The sequence below is a fragment of the Oryzias melastigma genome, linkage group LG1 (assembly GCF_002922805.2).
Source record: "Oryzias melastigma strain HK-1 linkage group LG1, ASM292280v2, whole genome shotgun sequence".
Taxonomy (NCBI): domain Eukaryota; kingdom Metazoa; phylum Chordata; class Actinopteri; order Beloniformes; family Adrianichthyidae; genus Oryzias; species Oryzias melastigma.
Window position 1 is genome coordinate 9399910 of NC_050512.1, and position 17326 is coordinate 9417235.

Here is a 17326-nt window from a genome sequence, read left to right on the forward strand (position 1 = left end):
AGTGACCCAAAAACCGGTTCTTGACATGGTTACTCAAAAAGTCCCCTAGTGGTTACCTGGTGAAACGATCTTGTTCCAGCTGCTTTTGATCACAAACCAGACCCAGAACACCAAAAAAAAAAACCCTTCTTGGTACTGGTGCGAAGCTTAAAAGTGATCAAACTAAAAATTGTTGCTGATTTATTATTTTTTTTCTCCAAATAATGTGTCTCCAACCTCTCACATTCAGCCCAACAAATTCTTGGATTTTCAGGTTTGTCATTTGTTTGTATCAAAAGAGTAAAAGACTGCCTGTACCGTAGTTCTGACGATAGACAAAAAAAAAAAAAAAAAAAACTGGATGAATGGTATTTTAATACACTGGCTAAATATTTAGATGACCGCTTGTAAAAATGTGAACCTTGCAGCCCCTCACTTCCTCTGTAGGTTGTTTTCACTTTGCTGTGGCCTAAAATGATTATATGTTACACAGTCATCAGTGAAAATTGCAGCGGGGAGGAAGTTTCTTTTCACCCAACCATGTAATCCCGAAGAGGCCTCGCACACGCAGTCAACATTACTGTCGCTGACGAATGTGATCTTTTGAAAATTAATTCAAAGGCATGCTATTCATTTGTGACGGGCTCTTCTTTCTGTAAAGGGTAATCTCCACCAGAAATCTGATAGGTCAAAGTTTAATTGAGGCTTCGTTTTCTGGCTGAAAAAGATGCAGTTTCTGTGGAAACACAGCTGTAGCACTAATAGAAACTGAGCACACTAATAAAGCGAGGCATCTTTGAGCTTGTAATGTCTTTTTTGTGGCAGCACAAAAGTAGGTTTAGACGCATACTTCCAGTTATACAAGATAGACAATTCTGACATAAAGGGGAGAAGCACTTCAACTGGAAGCATCCAATTCTGCAAACACTTTTGGATAATTTCCATTGACATAAATAGAAAAAACTCTCCCAGCACAAACAACTGGGTATTCTACATACAAAGTCAGTCCAAAGCTTCAGAGTAACATAAACTGGAGAGACATTGCTCTTGAAGAAAACCTAAAGAAATCATGCATCAGAATCCATAATATGGAACAACAGCAGTCAAACCAGGTTTTAGTTTCCACTCATGTTTGTCTCATAGTTAAAAATAATTTAACCTCATTCATCCAGTTCATCCCATAGGAATTCTGGGCTCAGACTTCTGGGAGCTGCAGCTCTTCAAGTTTTGGTTTAGATCTCCACACAGAAGAATTACTAAACAGCAGATCTGATCAAGTTATTTTTTTTCAAATCCCATGAGAAAAATATTAAAATAAAGTATTTTAAGTATTAAAAACGCGTTATCATTTGTTTACTATAAGTAGTATCTGTTTCTCGCTGTGGGGATACGATGGCATTCTATTAGTTTACTGTTTGCTTTTTAAGAGATAAACAGAAAATCCATCAAGAAGGTTATTCTACAGACTCAGTTCAGCTGTGTGCATTGAATAAACTTGTTTTTTGGAAGGTTTCGATAGATGTGATGCTAAAGAAGTTTTGGGCAAAGTTGTCACAAAAGCTCAGCGTAAGTTATGTTTTATTCAATAACTCCTGTTAAGAAGATCTCCGATGCTCCTGCGACAATGATGAATGAAAATCAACGTTTTTTTAAGACCGGATTTCCGTGTATTGTACTTATTATTGAAAAACTTTCTAATAATATGTAAACTTGTAGACGACTAGAACCAGAGGCAAATATCTGATGAACCACTGTTGCTCTGCAGAAACAATGTCCTAGAAAATAACTCAGGGTTCTTTTTGGTGTTGCCTAAAAACAGCATAATCGTCATATAGAAACCACGAATGTGTCTACAATTGATCAAAAGATGATTGGAGTGGGACTTTAACTGGTTTTCTTACCTGCTGGATGCAGTTTTCTCTCTTGACTCAAGAATACAACAAATAGGCTGTAAATCCAATCAAATTAGTCACATGATTGATTTGAATTGTACTTTAGAGCATAAAGATATTTGCTTTGCAGTAATCCGTCTTATCTGCCAGTGAAACAGAGGAACTCTGCTCATTTTTTTCTTCAAAGAAATTATATTATTGGTGATATTTGCTTTAAAAGCTCAACTCCTAATGCTTTACTTTTCAAATACGACTTTTTTTAGGGAGTTACATTTTTTGTTATTTATTTATCTATTTATTTTTTCTTTATTTTATTTGGCATACAATGCTCTCATGTATTTTAGAGTCTACTGTTTCACACAGATGTTGTATTTTGTCAAAAGGTTTTTTTGTCTGCACTAACTTAGAAGAAGAAAATAAAGACCACACATGTTTAAAAAGTCTCTTGTTGCTTTCAAAGCAATTAGATTTGGGTTTTCAAATCAAATATTTTAATGAAGTGGGAATATGGGACATAAAACAGCTGCCCTTTGCTAATACAACTTTAATACATTTATGCACCTTTTTTTAATTTGCTAAGAGATTAATGGAATAAATTTGACATGCTTTAGCTGAACTACCAGGAGGTTATAGGTTGGTTGATAGTGTACTGTACATAGCATTTAATTAGTCAGCGAAAAAGGATGTCAAGGATGAAGTTGGTGAGGAATTATTGGTTGCCAAGGTTTCCATAAACCGTACTAATTGTGTTGTTCAAGAGCCCAAAACCATCATTGTATCAAAAATATCCACTTTAATTTGCTTTTTAAAAATCATGTATTTTTATGTGTGTGTGTGTTTACCACAACAGCTTTGGATAAAACTGGTACAAAAAATGTTAAAAACTAAGTTTTCTACAAGTATATTTAGTGTATCTTCGAAGTGCTGATACACAACCAAAGTTGTCTTTTTGAGATACAAAAAGAAAAAAAAATCAGGCCTAGCTTTAATAATCAGGATTATTAAATTGCATGCAGATAATTCTATTATGGTCAGGTTGTCTCAATTGTATTGTTGGGTCCAACACTGCAATTTAAATTTTGTTATGTACAACAAATCTCATAGATTTATTGGAGAGACTGTATGTTTGCTCATTTACCTTCTTAATCATATACTAGCAGTTGCATCATATTTGATACAGGGATTTCTGAGACCCCTATCTTATTAATATGATCCCAACTTTCCTTAAAAAACTAATTTCTGCCTTGTTGTTCATCATTCTTCCACTAGGAGCAGTAGAAAGGCTTTTCCTGCTCATTTCAAAATGGCTGCCTTCATGGAATCTCAAAAACACTTTTGAATGATTTTACTAATGTATAAAACTTTATGATGATGAAAACTCATACTAATGACTACTTCTACTTCAATACAATTTTTTCTTTAGAATTCAGTTACACCGTGTTAAAAATGTTTGGACCAAATTGAAGAGAGAAGGTAAATAAAGGACTAATGTCAACATTTTTGCTTCTCAAACTAACCTTATCAAGAAATCGCCCAACAAATAATAAATATGATCTACATGTCATAAAAAGTCTGTAGATTTCATATAAAAAAATCTTAATTCCAAAAAACTTGAATTGTCTGTCAATTTTAAATCAGTAAATCTTTTTTACTTTAGGGTGAACTAAATCCAACATAAAAAGTGAGAATGAATCTACCATTGCTAAAATGTATTTAACATAAAAAAATTTTACCTTTTTTAAGTTAAGTATAAAAAGTGGTATGCCCTACTTTCACAAAAATGTAACATTTGTTTCCATCATTCTACAGTTGATGTGACTTGTAGGGAGAAGAGATAAATCATGCACCCAATTTTTATGGTTGGTCCTCCATTAGTATTAGTCAGATCATCATGTTCCCATTTAAAAGTGTGCCAGGCACAAAGAGATCTTACTCCCGGCGCTTACATGCACATAAAGGGGGTCAATAATGGCTGTTGGTCTCAGCCTGAGTCGTCAGATGTTTGCAGATGACTTGTGACTCACATCCAATGAGTGGTCCGGACCAGACTGGACCGTTGAGTGTTTTTCATTACAAATTGGACCCGTTAATCAGGACTGACTGGTACCATGTCTTGGTTTCATTGGTCGTAGATCCATAGAAGAATGGAATTGACCCGTTAGGGCGGAGCTTCTGTCATCACACGATGTAACCCATTGATTGGCAGAAAGGTTTTACAACACCAAGAAGTGTCCGAGCAGCGCTTTTCCCGACTCAAGATCCAAACCCGAAAGTTTTGTCCTCATCATGATCATTCTTTGTAAAACATTTACCGAAAAACATTGGAGTATTGCTCAACATAAAGAGTTTTTGTTCTTTTTAATTAATTCCTGCTCTAGATGCTGTACTTTTGGATGGTAGGCCCTCAGACTCCTTTTTCTAAGAGAGTCCCAAGCCATCCTGTAGAGAAATGAGTCTGTCATGACCCGTATCCATCACACATCCCAATATTTCAGAAGTTAAGCCACAGATGAGGGTAGCAGAATAGATAGATCAGTAAATTGAATGTTTGCTTTTCCATTTCTCTATTTCTTTACCCCAACACACCACCACTACATCAATGTCCAAGTTACTGCAGATACAGACCTATCTGTTTATCAGCATCACAATGCATCTCACTTATGAAAAGAACGTCCAAATACCCCAAATTCCTCCACCTCTGAAAGAGACTGCTACCTATTTTGGAGGATGCAATCATCCTTCTAGCCGGTTGGAAGATTAGTGGAGCTGTTTCCTGTCTCGACTGCTTGATTCTCAGCTGTCAATCACTACAATGGGTATTTTTTATACCATATATACTTTTTACTGACCTGTTCAGGGTCAGCAGCCGGGACAGGCTCTGGCACTGTGACCCCGAAAGAGATCCAGTATAGTGGTTTAGGAAGGATGAATATACTTTTTACTGTATGAACTGATTAGATTAAGAGTCCTTAAAAACTGAATAAAGTGATTACAAACTTCTGATTTGAATCATTTTACTTAAATAAAACCACACAGGTGTCTGTGTCCTGTTTGTCTCAAACGGATGATTGCATCTCACAAAATGTTTTGAGTAATTTTCAGTGAAATAAAGGATGTAAGTTTTATTTCCAGCTGCTCAGATGCTGAGATTATTAGACCTTGGTTGTGTTTGAATTCATTCACTTCTCACTACATAGAGAACTATATAGTGTGATCACCATTTTTGTAAAGTTATCTGAATCTACAATTCTGTGCCCTCAATTCCTGTGCCCTAGAAATTTCCCAGAAGTCTTTGTGAAAAACCAGTGTGCATCCGTGCTCACTGGATATAAAACAAAAAGTATTGTGTTTGAACAATTTTTCATGTTAAAAATGTATGTTTTTGTTAAACTATCCCAGTTTTCATAATCAGAACACACCTTGTATGTTAGGTTGTTATTTTGGGAAATCTGTGATGTCATTCAAAAACAAAAAGTAGTGAGCATGGTGTTTGGTTTGCTTTTAAAATCCAGGGCACTAGATACATGATATGGTTTTTAGAAGTTAGGGAGTAGGGAGGGAATTTCTATTTAGCCCTTGTCTTGATTATTTGGGAGGATTTGTTTGATTTAAACAAATTAAATTAAGATTTAACATTTCAAAAACTTTTTTATACCAAAACCGTGTGTTATTTAAATTTGTAAAAGTGAAAAATAGCCAGAACTCAATCCTCCTATTGCATGGATGGATTTGTCACAGAACCCCATTTTTATGAACAATATAGTTAGCTTTTATCTAACTTAAACAAACACCGGAACGGTAATATACATTTTTATTTCACATCTGTAAACCTTTGGTATCTTCACTAAACAGACGTGTTTGGAGGGCACACCTATCTCCTGGCACACAATGCTCAGCCTTAAGACCACATCCTCTTCAGTCAGCATTCATTCCCTTTCTCATTTGTCTCTTTGATTTGTTCCATATATTGTGCTTTAAGCCTCGTCTGGACCTCAAAGTACCATAGCAACATGTCAGGGGACATTTTTGGTGAAACTGATCATACAATGGGAGACAAAGCGGAGGATACATTTTGGGAAGAAAGATTGTCTGTCTGCTGCTATTGTGTTTGTCAGAGATTAGGACAGAAGGCTGATGCAAGGAAGGGGGAATTCGGGAGGATAAGGGAAAGACGGTTTGTAATTAAGTCAGCCTTCTGTGTGCACGTGTGTAACAGGCTTCCTAATGTTAGGTAGGCTAGAAAAGTATCTGTATATTTGGATAAAATTACTTGGAAAAATATATAGTATTTAAAATTAAATATAGATTTCTGAATAAAATATTCAAATATAGGGCATTTTAAAAGATGGATATGCTGCAAAGGTGTATCAATTTCCTTAATTTCATAAAAAAAAAATAAACTGTCACCTGTCTTCACCTATCCCTGTGTTTGTGAGTTTTCTGAGCTGGAACTCCAATTTATGTAAAAGAAATACTTGAAATCAATGACTCAGTGGGACCTGAATCTAAATTCTATGGAAGTTTACCGTTTTAAATGGAATTATGAAGTAAAATGAACTTTTCCATGGTATTCAATTTTTTTTAAAAGGGTCTGTACTCTTACTTTAACTAAGTTTTGTTTTACATATTTTACTTAAATAATCCTCAGGGGAGGCCACAGCAAGCCTGCTTTCACAGATCAGCAAATTTGTTTTTTATTATGCCAAATGCCCTTTTTGGCCTTCTTGACACAACCATGTATTTTATCCGGGCTGGGGACCGGCACAGGGAGACCCAGACCTGGGTGGCTACATAGATAGGCAGTAGCGTGTAGGGTCTTGCCTGGATTGCACTCATTGTACCCCTTAGGAAACAAACCCAGGTTTCCCAGGCAACAGGGAGATGCGTATCACAATACGCAGTGTATCGCCAGACTCTTGCCAATACACAACCCTAGTGTATGGTAACAACCTGCCTCGGATAGATCAATCTGGTTGGATCACAGGAATATAAATCAATGAATGAATGAGTAATCTGTACACCGCTACAGTTATGACATAAGGAATTTTGGATTTACAAAATACATATGTAAATCTAAATATATTTGAAAATACATTGTTTTCCTGCCCACAGTGTCCGCTACAAAATTGTTGGACTGTTGACTCTCAATAAAGTAGAATCTAAGTCGTTTGTTGGAACAAGCATGCATTTGTTTTCCTCTCCGCTGCTCTTTCTCTAACAGCTGTGATTATCTCCTTCTCCCCACGTCCCTAAACTGAATGAAGCAAGTGTTGAAAATGGGTACATGGATATAAGGTTTCTTTGATAATATCTCCTCTGAGATTTCTATCTTCATTCACCTAACTCACCACATTGATGGCTGATGTTTGGGTTTTTTCCCACTGAAGCAATATGTTGCCTCTGCTGATCTATATGTGCTTCATTTTACAGTTTCTCTCTCGCCGTTGCAGTTATAGCCACCATATCACTGCCAAATGAATGCAACTCCCTTCTGTCCTATTTCATTTTAATCAGGATCAGTGTCCATGAACACATCTTATTATCTCACCAGTAGCACTGCTCAACATCACATCCATCCAGATCCTCATCATCACCCTCATCTCTGCTTCATCACCACCAATGACTCATTAGGGGGCATTTTCCTCCACAGTCAAGGCATCATTACACGGTTTGAGGTGATGATCTCTTGAAGTTTCATCGGTGTTTGTTGAAATGCCTCCTTATTGCAAATCTGGTTAAAGACCCACTCAGATGAAAATATATTTTTGTGGCATGAAGAAAGTTTAACTCAAAATTGCATTCATGGGTGTTTCTTTGTTCAAATTGTGAATCAGGGCTGTGCAAAAAAAATGAGGTCAGCCTGTAATTATGACGTAAAAGGTACAATCGGCAAGCCAGGAGCTCCCTGCTCTGCTCCATTTTGATACATCTACTTGTAGACGACAAGATCCATGTGCGTCTTCGTTTTCCTCGTCCCCAGAACTGTATGGCTGCATAGCTCCGATATTACTCGCCATTTTTTGTTGCACCGGTAATGTTAGGTTTGGGTTTTGAGGAGCTGTAAGATAGTGGGAGAGAGTGTAACAAATGGATGGCAGGAAGTAGGGGTGGGCTTACTCTACGCTAATGGTCTTCCCCACAACTCAGAGGCAAATTTCTAATTTCTAACAATGTCCTATAGAAAACGACAGTATTTTTTTTTTTATTATTTTCTCTAAAAATGGCTTAATTATAATTAAAAGTCCACTTCCAATTCTTTTACAATAGATCAAAAGATGGTCGGAATGGCACTTTAAACTAGCTTTAAACCAAGGTAGGACTTCTGTTTTGAATGCAATCTAATATCTTTAGCCTTGTTTACACTGAGCGGTTTTTCACGTCGCATGTGAGGTGTAGACCGCTTGCGTGTCATTGCGTCAACGACAAATAGAAAAGCAGGAATTTTGTGTTTGTAATATTTGGAGTTCCACCGCAGACCAGGCCTTGCTGTTGTTTACACCCACTTTCAATATAGAATGGTGACCAATATAGTACACAGGAAACTACAAAAACCCAAATACTGTGATTTGAGAATTTATTATCAACTCATGTCCCACATGTGACCTCCTAGTGAGTCACGTGAGGCTATAAAGGGTGTCTAAAGTCAGTCCTTGGGGGCTGGTGTCCTACATGTTTCCCAACCATCCTGCCATTGAAGCTCCTTATTAGCCAAACACACCTGATCCAGGTAATCAGCAGAAGTTAAAGCAGGGTTTTTGGAAAACCAGCTGAAGGCCGGCCCTTGAAGCCTGACTTTGGACACCCCTGCTATAAAGTCACGTGTCACTGGGAGGGCACTCCCAGACACTTCTCGAGAGAATGCAAGGAACCCAACTCAGGCAATCATCCGGAACCTAAAGCCATGGTTACATGCATTATTTTCCTTTTGCCACCCTTTTAAGTTAGCTTCTAAAATCCAAGCCTTTGTAGTTTGCCATGCTCTCTGCTCACCTAGAGAACATCAACATCTGTAGGTGGAGCTCACTGATAACATTTGAAGGTTGCACACAAACGATAGGATATACAATTTTGCGATGTGTATCATCAAACATGTAATCACGCAGCACAAAGGCAGATATAAAAAGTCCAGTTCCGTGTTGTATAGATTCTCCTTCCAAACAGCATCAGGGGATATGAAAAAGTGGAGATACGGCTTGTAATAATGCTTTAATCTATATTCCTGTGATATTTCACCCAAATATGTCACAATCTTTATTACCTCAGGATATGGTTTCAAAGTCGGAGAAAGCATAATTTATCATTTTTTACTACAGATTTATTTAAATTTAGCATTGCTTAAGTTAGTTTGACTTATTTTTTTAACCAATACAATATCTACAAAAACAAAATGAGAAGATGATTTTTTCTATTTTCACTGGATTAGGAATGTGTTTGCTTTGCATTATTTTTGGTTTGAATTGGTTTTACTTCCGTGCAAACTAAAGAAAGCATCTGTCTGGCAGGAGCAGCACACTTGATAATGAATTTGAGGAGCGGTTATATCCTTGACACATTACTGTAGCATCCCTTAAGGGTGAAATGTTTGTTTAATGCACAATCACAACTAAGTTAAAGTTGAAAATGCATTGCAAGAGTCTGAAGATTGTGCATCAGATCATACTACAAAAAGACCCCGAAGGGTTTCTTCTAAATGTGATTTTCTCACTCGCTTTTCCGTGTTATCATCCTGAAGGTCTTCCTGGAATGTAATTTTTCTCTCCCTCCTCTGCATGCGGCCGAGGTTTTGCCCCGGTTTCTTCTTCAGTGCATTTTGTTTCTAGCTGAGAACTAATTATTGAACGTTGCTCTAAGATACAAGGGTGTGCCTGCATGTTGCATGATGGTCATTAAGAAACCAGGATGGCTTCATAAACAAGTCATCTCTTAATAGGACACAATGTGTTTTGTTTTTGTTGAAGAGCAAGTTTGTTTTTGTTTTGACGGAAGGAGATGATGAGAAGTTTAGTATTCGTCTAGTCATTTCAAAAATAGTGACTTCTTTTTTTTTATTTTTAAAGGGGTCTTACCATAAAAAAAATCTACTTTTAGAGCTTTAAAGTGTATTATACTGTTCATTCCTCACTATAAAAAACCCCAAAGCGGTATTTTGATCCGTTCTCACATCTCTGAGTAATCCTCTAAAAACCTGCGATCTCAGCAGCCCGCCCTCCCACGAAGACAAGCGGGTGCTCTCGTGCTGAAGTCATAAGTTGATAAAGGGAGCAGATTATTTTCTGGGGGAGGAAGGTAGAATACTATTTCTTGTTGAATAAGGGGATCAGACTATTTCCTGGTAGAAGAAGGTTGCAGACTATTTCTTGTTGGATGAAGGGATCAGACTATTTCCTGGTAGAGGAAGGTTGCAGACTATTTACTGGTATAGAAAAGGGGGCAGACTATTTCTTGTTGGCAAAAAAATATTTAAGATAATAATTAAAAAAACAAAAATTAAAAAGAAAAAAATAAATAAAATACATTTTTAGAAATCAAAACACAATTAAAAAAAAGAAAAACTAAAAAAGAAATGAGTCATACAACAAAAGTAATATCCAGAATAAAAAAATAATTTATATAAAAAAAAAATGACATTGGAAAAGGCAAGTACTATGTGGGACACTGATTGGATGATGAGGTTTGTCTGGCATTTTAACCCAATGTTCTTTAGCATGAATCTATACTTTATATGTTCCATACTAATCATAACACTTTTAATAACTGGACATTGAAGACAAATTAAAAAAAAAATCTAAAGTCCAACCTATTCTGGTCTGTTGTTGTGTTTTGTTTTGTAGCTTTTTATATTGATTTCTTGAAATTTTTTTCATTTAATTTTGATTTCCACAATGCATTGTTTTTTTTGTTTTTTTTTTTTTTTTTTATTTGATTAGCTTTTTTACCTGTGATCTTTAATATGTTTTTACCGTTGAGTGATTTCTTGAAGTTATTGGCACTTTAGGGCCACCATAGAAACCTAAAGACTTGGTGGTGTACATGTGCAGAATAGATAGATGTTCACCATAGCAATCAGGATGATCACATCCAAAAGTGGAGTATTGGGCCAACCCTATTACAACTTTGTGTCCCACTCGGTTCTGTGCAGCATTCTTGCTGTGTTGCCTGGCAACTGTACAAGATCAAATAAATGCGGCAAGGTGGACTTTTTCCACTTTTAACAACCAGGTGCGATCTTTGTTTTTCTTTTAAGCAAATTAAACCGAACCTCACTAAGAGGCTCTAAGCCTTTTTACACTAAGAGGTGAATTTATTACTTTCAACTTGAACTGGAAGTTGGGTGAAATCAGAGTAAATATAAAACAGCTTGAGGAGTAAAACATGTACCCCAATAATGAGTTGGCCTAATGGAGAAGTCGTCAGCCTCCAGAGTAGAAGATTGTGGATTTAAGTCCCGTTTGGGACTTATTGAAGTAAATCTTGGCCTCTAAAAATTGTTTCTGTTTTTTTTTTTTTTTTATCTTATCTTTTTTGGGGAAAACCCCAATTACTGTTTGAGAGTCAATTAACCTAAAAGAACCTATTAAGAAAATGAGGACATTGGCTGATTAATGCAATACTTATTCTAAGCTAACAGATAGTGGAAATACCAAAGATTTGAGCTCTGAGTGTCTGAGAAAGGATAGATGCTCTCCATAGCAAATCCGATCTTAAAGTCAATGAGACTGGAGTGTTGGTTCAGCTCTTTAAATCCTTTATGTACCACTCAGTACCGCGCGTTACCTGGCAACAATACCAGATCAAATAAAGGTGACACATTATTTTTGTTGGTGATGTTTAGAGGAGTGATAAGGTGGATTTTTTTTGTTTTTACAACCCAGCTTTGACTTCTCTTCCTAAAATAAAAAATAATAAAAACTAGCTAAGTGGCTCTAAGGTTGTTTCCAAAGATGGATCAATTAGTAAATTGCTGTGTGTTCATAATCCAACTGTAATGGAATAAAATCTGACACAGTGTGTAAATAAAGCAGAGGAAAACTCCAAAAACGATGATTGTTAATGCTCTATTTCCTTAAACCATGTGACCCAGTGGCTAATGGATAAGGTGTCAGCCTTTAGAGATGAAAATTGTTGGTTCAAGTCCCATCTGGGGTTCAATCAAGTGTAGACGCATTGTCAATGAAAATGTATGCTAGTTATTAGGAGTTTGCCAAAATATCAATTTTTTAATATATCGCAACATTTAGTCCCGCGATTAATTCTTGAAGGGTTTTCACCAAGTATTACTCTTTTGTTTTTGTTTGATTAGGATATACAATTTTTTATTCGTCATCCTTCGGTGAGATGTTCCTTCAGCCGTAGATAGGGGGCGTGCGTCGTAAGACTGCCTGTTGCGGGCACCAATGTGACTGACATCTGCTTGAATTAGGGGTGTGTATTGGCAAGAGTCTGATGAAACAATACGTATCGCGATACATATGTATACATATGATATATATTCTAATATAAGACTGTACCAAACAATATTTCACTGTTTTTTTCAATTATGACTTAAGAATTATCTGTATATTAATACATTTTTCACAGAAGTAAAATTTTAAAAAACATGTTCTTTAATGATCAGAACATTAAGCACGGCAACTGTGTCTCATAAACAAATTGTTTTCAATCAAACAAATTTTATGGTGCTTTTCTTTTGTAATTTAGGAAATATTTAAGTGGAAAACAAAATTAAGACGCTGAACTACATGTTTGCTTTTTAATAATTAATTAAATATCACCTTGGAAGTATTTTAATCGATACAAGTATCACCAAAAAAAGTATCGCGATAATTCACTGAACCGATATTTTCTTACACTCTTTACCTGAATTATTCAATTGTTGTTCTGTTGTTTACAGCAATTTTGCACTAAGTAGTGGCACTGCTGTTCATTTTTACTATTGTTAACACTAAATAATTCTAATGCAGTTGGTGTCAATGCCTGTCAAAGACATAGTATTATTTATTTCAGCAATGTTGCACAAAAGTGTCTATTATTTGTTGCACAAAATTAGACACAAGTTGTTTACCATGATTGTGTTCAAGCTAAGAAAACAAAAGGGGATATGTTTTCCTAAAAAGTACATCTTCTTCTGTATATTGTGAGTAATTAGAGATGATTAGTTTTAATCAATTATCACAGTATCATGATATCCATATTGTACGCCATGTATTGCATATTGCATCGTATTGTGAGGCACCCAGTGATTCCCAGCTCTACTATTGAAAGACCAATCCTCCTGTATGCTTTGAGTTTGTCTTTCTATCTATATGCTGAACCTTTGTTCTCCTTCACAGGGTTTTTGACATTTCCTTGATGGGATCTTCTGATTCACCAACATAACTGAACTCTTGACACCTCAATGGAGCTCATCCAGGCCACCAAAGTTTCCCTGCAGCCTCTGGAAGTTCAATGGAGCAACAGCAGCTCTGTACTGCCCTACCCTCACTTCTATGCGTCCACTCCCTCTGAGCCTCCTTTCAGCGCCAACCTGGCCGAGGGCTTCTTCCTGTTTAACAGCAGCTGTTACAACTGCACCACGTCGGACAGTCTCACCGGTTTGGCCGGGATCTTCATCCCTCTTATTTATGGGATCGTGTGCATCGTGGGATTGGTGGGAAACACTCTGGTCATTCACGTGATCGTCAACTACACAAAGAATGAGTCGGTCACAAATATTTACATCCTCAACCTGGCCATTGCCGACGAGCTCTTCATGCTGGGCCTGCCCTTCTTGGCCGTGCAGAACGCTCTCCTGTCTTGGCCCTTCGGCTCACTGATGTGTCGAGTGGTCATGACCGTCGACGCCTTCAACCAGTTCACCAGCATCTTTTGCCTGACGGTGATGTCGGTGGATCGATACCTGGCTGTGGTCCACCCCATCCGGTCATCCTGGTGGAGACGGCCCCGTGTGGCGAAGGCGATCAGTGCCACGGTTTGGGGAGGGTCTTTTGTGGTGGTGCTGCCAGTCGTGGTGTTTGCGGACGTCCTAAAGGACGACGGCAACTGCAGCATCGTGTGGCCTGAGCCAGCAGAAGTGTGGAAGACGTCTTTTATAGTGTACACGTGTACTGTCGGATTCTTCTGCCCCCTGCTGGTCATCTCTTTGTGCTACCTCCTGATCATCATCAAGGTATTGCTTTAACATTTTTTTAAGCAGAGCTATGAAGCTAATTGAGTATAGGCAAGGTTTTATTTACGTTTTATTAAAGTCCCACCCCAATCATCTTTTGATCTATTGCATAAACATTTCTAGTGGTAATTGATCAAGCTAATTACAATTAATTGATTACAGACAAATTAGTGTTATTCTTTATGCCTTAATTTCATTTTTAATCTATAACTATTGTCAAGTTCTACAATATAAAACATGGCTTCAACTGTTTACTTGCATAACTACCACTCTCTATGTCAATGGTGTTCCTGTACACAGCACATGCTCATCACTGTTGTGATGTCATCAAAGTACAACCTTGTAGGTCTTTACAGAATTAACCCAAAACAATGGCATAATGCCACAAGTAATATCCGTTATGGAAGGGTTAATGCCAGATGAGGTGTTCCTTATCATAAATTAATGGGGTACATGGAGGGCTGATCGTGTGGGACGGTGAACTGTGGAATGAGGCATATCAGCACATAGTATTAGTAATAATTTTGTGGTAATTCTGAGTTAGCTAGTATTTTAGCAACATGCTAGCTTTTTTGGCTAAATTTGCCTGTGTTGGGGAGTTCTTCAGCAAATTTTGTGCAATTCTTCATGAACCTGAAGCAAATTACTTCAGTCGTCTATTTCTCATAGTTCCTCAGAGAATATTCAAGTCCTTTAGCAACTTTAGCATCTTTGGCTAAAAGCTTCAGCATATTCAGCTGCCACATTCTGCCTCCATTCTGATGGCTCCACAAGTGGAAGCATCAGAACGGAGCGGAGCAGGGAGCTTGTGACTTGTAGCCGTCCAACTGCAGCTTCTACGTCAGAGCTACAAGCTTTTTTAAATAGCTTTGTTTTTTGCCTGCTCCTGATTTGCAAACACTCAAATAAAGAAATACTCAGAAATGCGAACATTTTAAAAACACATAAAACACGATTTTTATCAGAGTGGGTGTTTAACCAGATTCACATTCATTTGTGGGGCAGTGGTTCTGTCATCCTGCTCTTTTGAACTCATGAACGGAAGTTTGAAGTTTCAGCTTATGAATTGAAATTAATAATAATAATTGACCAAAAAAGCTTAATTTTTCCACTATCAGTACAACAGAAACAATGTGGCTAATACACCAACATGCATCTGTTATGTATTTTACATACAGTTCAGATTTTTTGTCTATAATTAATGAAAACATAAACAGATAGGACTGAATAGATGAGTCTTTTTACTCTAAAAAACTTCAGCTAGGATGGTTGTGTGAACACAACATAATGCATGTGCTCAGAGGGCCTGTGGACTGCAGGATCCCCATGTGTGCAGTAAGCTCACTGATATAGATCAAGAAGATTAAGATGATCATTTTACAGACTCTCTCCCTGTGTGAAACCAGCATTTCATTCTTCATTTTTTTCCACTGATCTTTCCTCAAATGTTTACTCACTGCAGGGTAGCACGGTCAAAGTAATGAATCCATTTTTTATTTAGAATTCACAATTCAATTACATATTGAATTATGTTTAACATTTATAAGACAAAATTGATTTAGATTGTGGATTTTTTCACAAATAAACTGCACAAAAGACATTTTTACAAAAGTAAAAGCTGTTTGTGAATTGCATTTGTTGAATTGATGTCCACAAGTAGATTGATTCTGTATTAATTAACTAAGGAATTTAATATAAATAATATTAAATAACTACACACTCAACCTCTCATTAATCTGACATTTTAAGGTTTTAGGTTTGTGCAGAGCAACTCCGCTTTCCCTTCTCCCTGTTGTTTTGGGGTAAAAAAAAGAAAAAGAAAATAAAAGAAAGAAAGCTAACATGGAATTTCAACCTGCAGGACGTAGATGATAATTCTACATCATATCTTTACTCCTGATGCTGCGGGTTCAGGGAGCTTGTGGCCTGCCCAGCATATTCTCTAAATCACAAATACACTCTTTTTTGAAACAGTGTTTTTTCATCAGTTGAATAGACATATCATTAAACAAGGTGTTGACGTCACCCATAGAAGAGGCTTTACCTCCGAAATTAGGCCAAAGGCGTCACCGTGGCTTCGGTCTGAGTCAGTCTGAGTCACGTTTTTAGAGGAACTACTGTCACCAATCATGAGTGAGCTTGTTGAAAGTCCGCACCCCTTCCACTGAAAGCGAGCTCAAGAGAAGATGTCAATCAAACGTTGGAGGTGGGGCCTTCTAGTATCACATGAGGCATCTGATTGGTCAGTTTATAACTTCAATAACTTGCAATAAAGGAAAAAATCTTTAAAAAAATAAGATTATAAAGAAGACGCATGATGTAAATATTAAAAGTAAAATGTCAAGCTATAAAGTTTTTTGTAAAAAGTGGAAATGTTTCTCTACTTTATGAAGTACATATATAGATTTCTTGAGTTTGTACTCAAACAATATATTTTTTTTTTCTTTTTTTAGGTGAGGAGTGTTGGAAAACGAACACAGATGGCTTCCACCAGACGCAGGAAGTCAGAGCGTAAAATCACCCGGATGGTGGTTGTGGTGGTGGCAGTGTTTGTCTTCTGCTGGCTTCCCTTTTACGCTCTCAACGTCATCAACCTCCTCGTGGTCCTTCCCGGAGACTTTCGGGGGCTCTATTATTTCGTTGTTGTGCTTTCGTACGCCAACAGCTGCGCCAACCCCATCCTGTACGGATTTCTGTCCGACAACTTCAAGAGGGGCTTCCGGAAGGCCCTGTGCCGCACCTCCCGCAGGGTGAAGAACAACGACCGGGTGGGCACGGAGATCCAGCGACCGACGGAGGAGTGGGGGGGCATTTTGCTCCAGCCCAAAAAGAGTGACGCTGGTGCCAATGTGCGCAGGAAAAACTGTGGAGAAGGGGGTGTGGAGGAAGGAATCCCGGGAGTAGAGGGGAACTCGCAGGCGAGGGAAACCTGTCGGCATTCAAACCAAAGAGAGGGCCTGAAGACAGAAGCTGTGCAGGGGGCCAACCCTGACCTGAGCACAGGCTTTCACCCTGAAGCGGCCCCCGCCTCGACCAGCAAGCGTAGAAACCGAGATTCCCAGCCTGAGGAGGTCGTGTACATAAACTCGGTGCTCGACATCAGCTATCTGTAATACATCCCGACACGGGAGGAGGAGGTCCTGTATAATTGATACTATGAAAATCCAGGGATTTAACCATTCATACCAGTTTGAGGTATAAGTCAATGCTGATTTTAAATAATGACAGAAAACTTCATGTTTAAGGATTTAAAAAATGTGGAAGTTTATGCTCAAAAAAAAAAAAAAAT

General features: G+C 37.6%; 1 protein-coding gene across 1 annotated transcript in view; it reads left to right on the top strand.

Annotated features, from left to right (window-relative positions):
* LOC112137114 (somatostatin receptor type 5) overlaps window positions 1-17318 on the top strand; it is a 30858-nt gene extending 13540 nt beyond the window's left edge. The window contains exons 2-3 of the mRNA XM_024259265.2: window positions 13202-14037; window positions 16491-17318. Coding sequence (XP_024115033.1) covers window positions 13267-14037; window positions 16491-17150 — 1431 coding nt within the window. The 5' untranslated portion in view covers window positions 13202-13266 and the 3' untranslated portion in view covers window positions 17151-17318. The remainder of the gene's footprint in view (window positions 1-13201; window positions 14038-16490) is intronic.
* The last annotated feature ends 8 nt before the right edge of the window (window positions 17319-17326 follow it).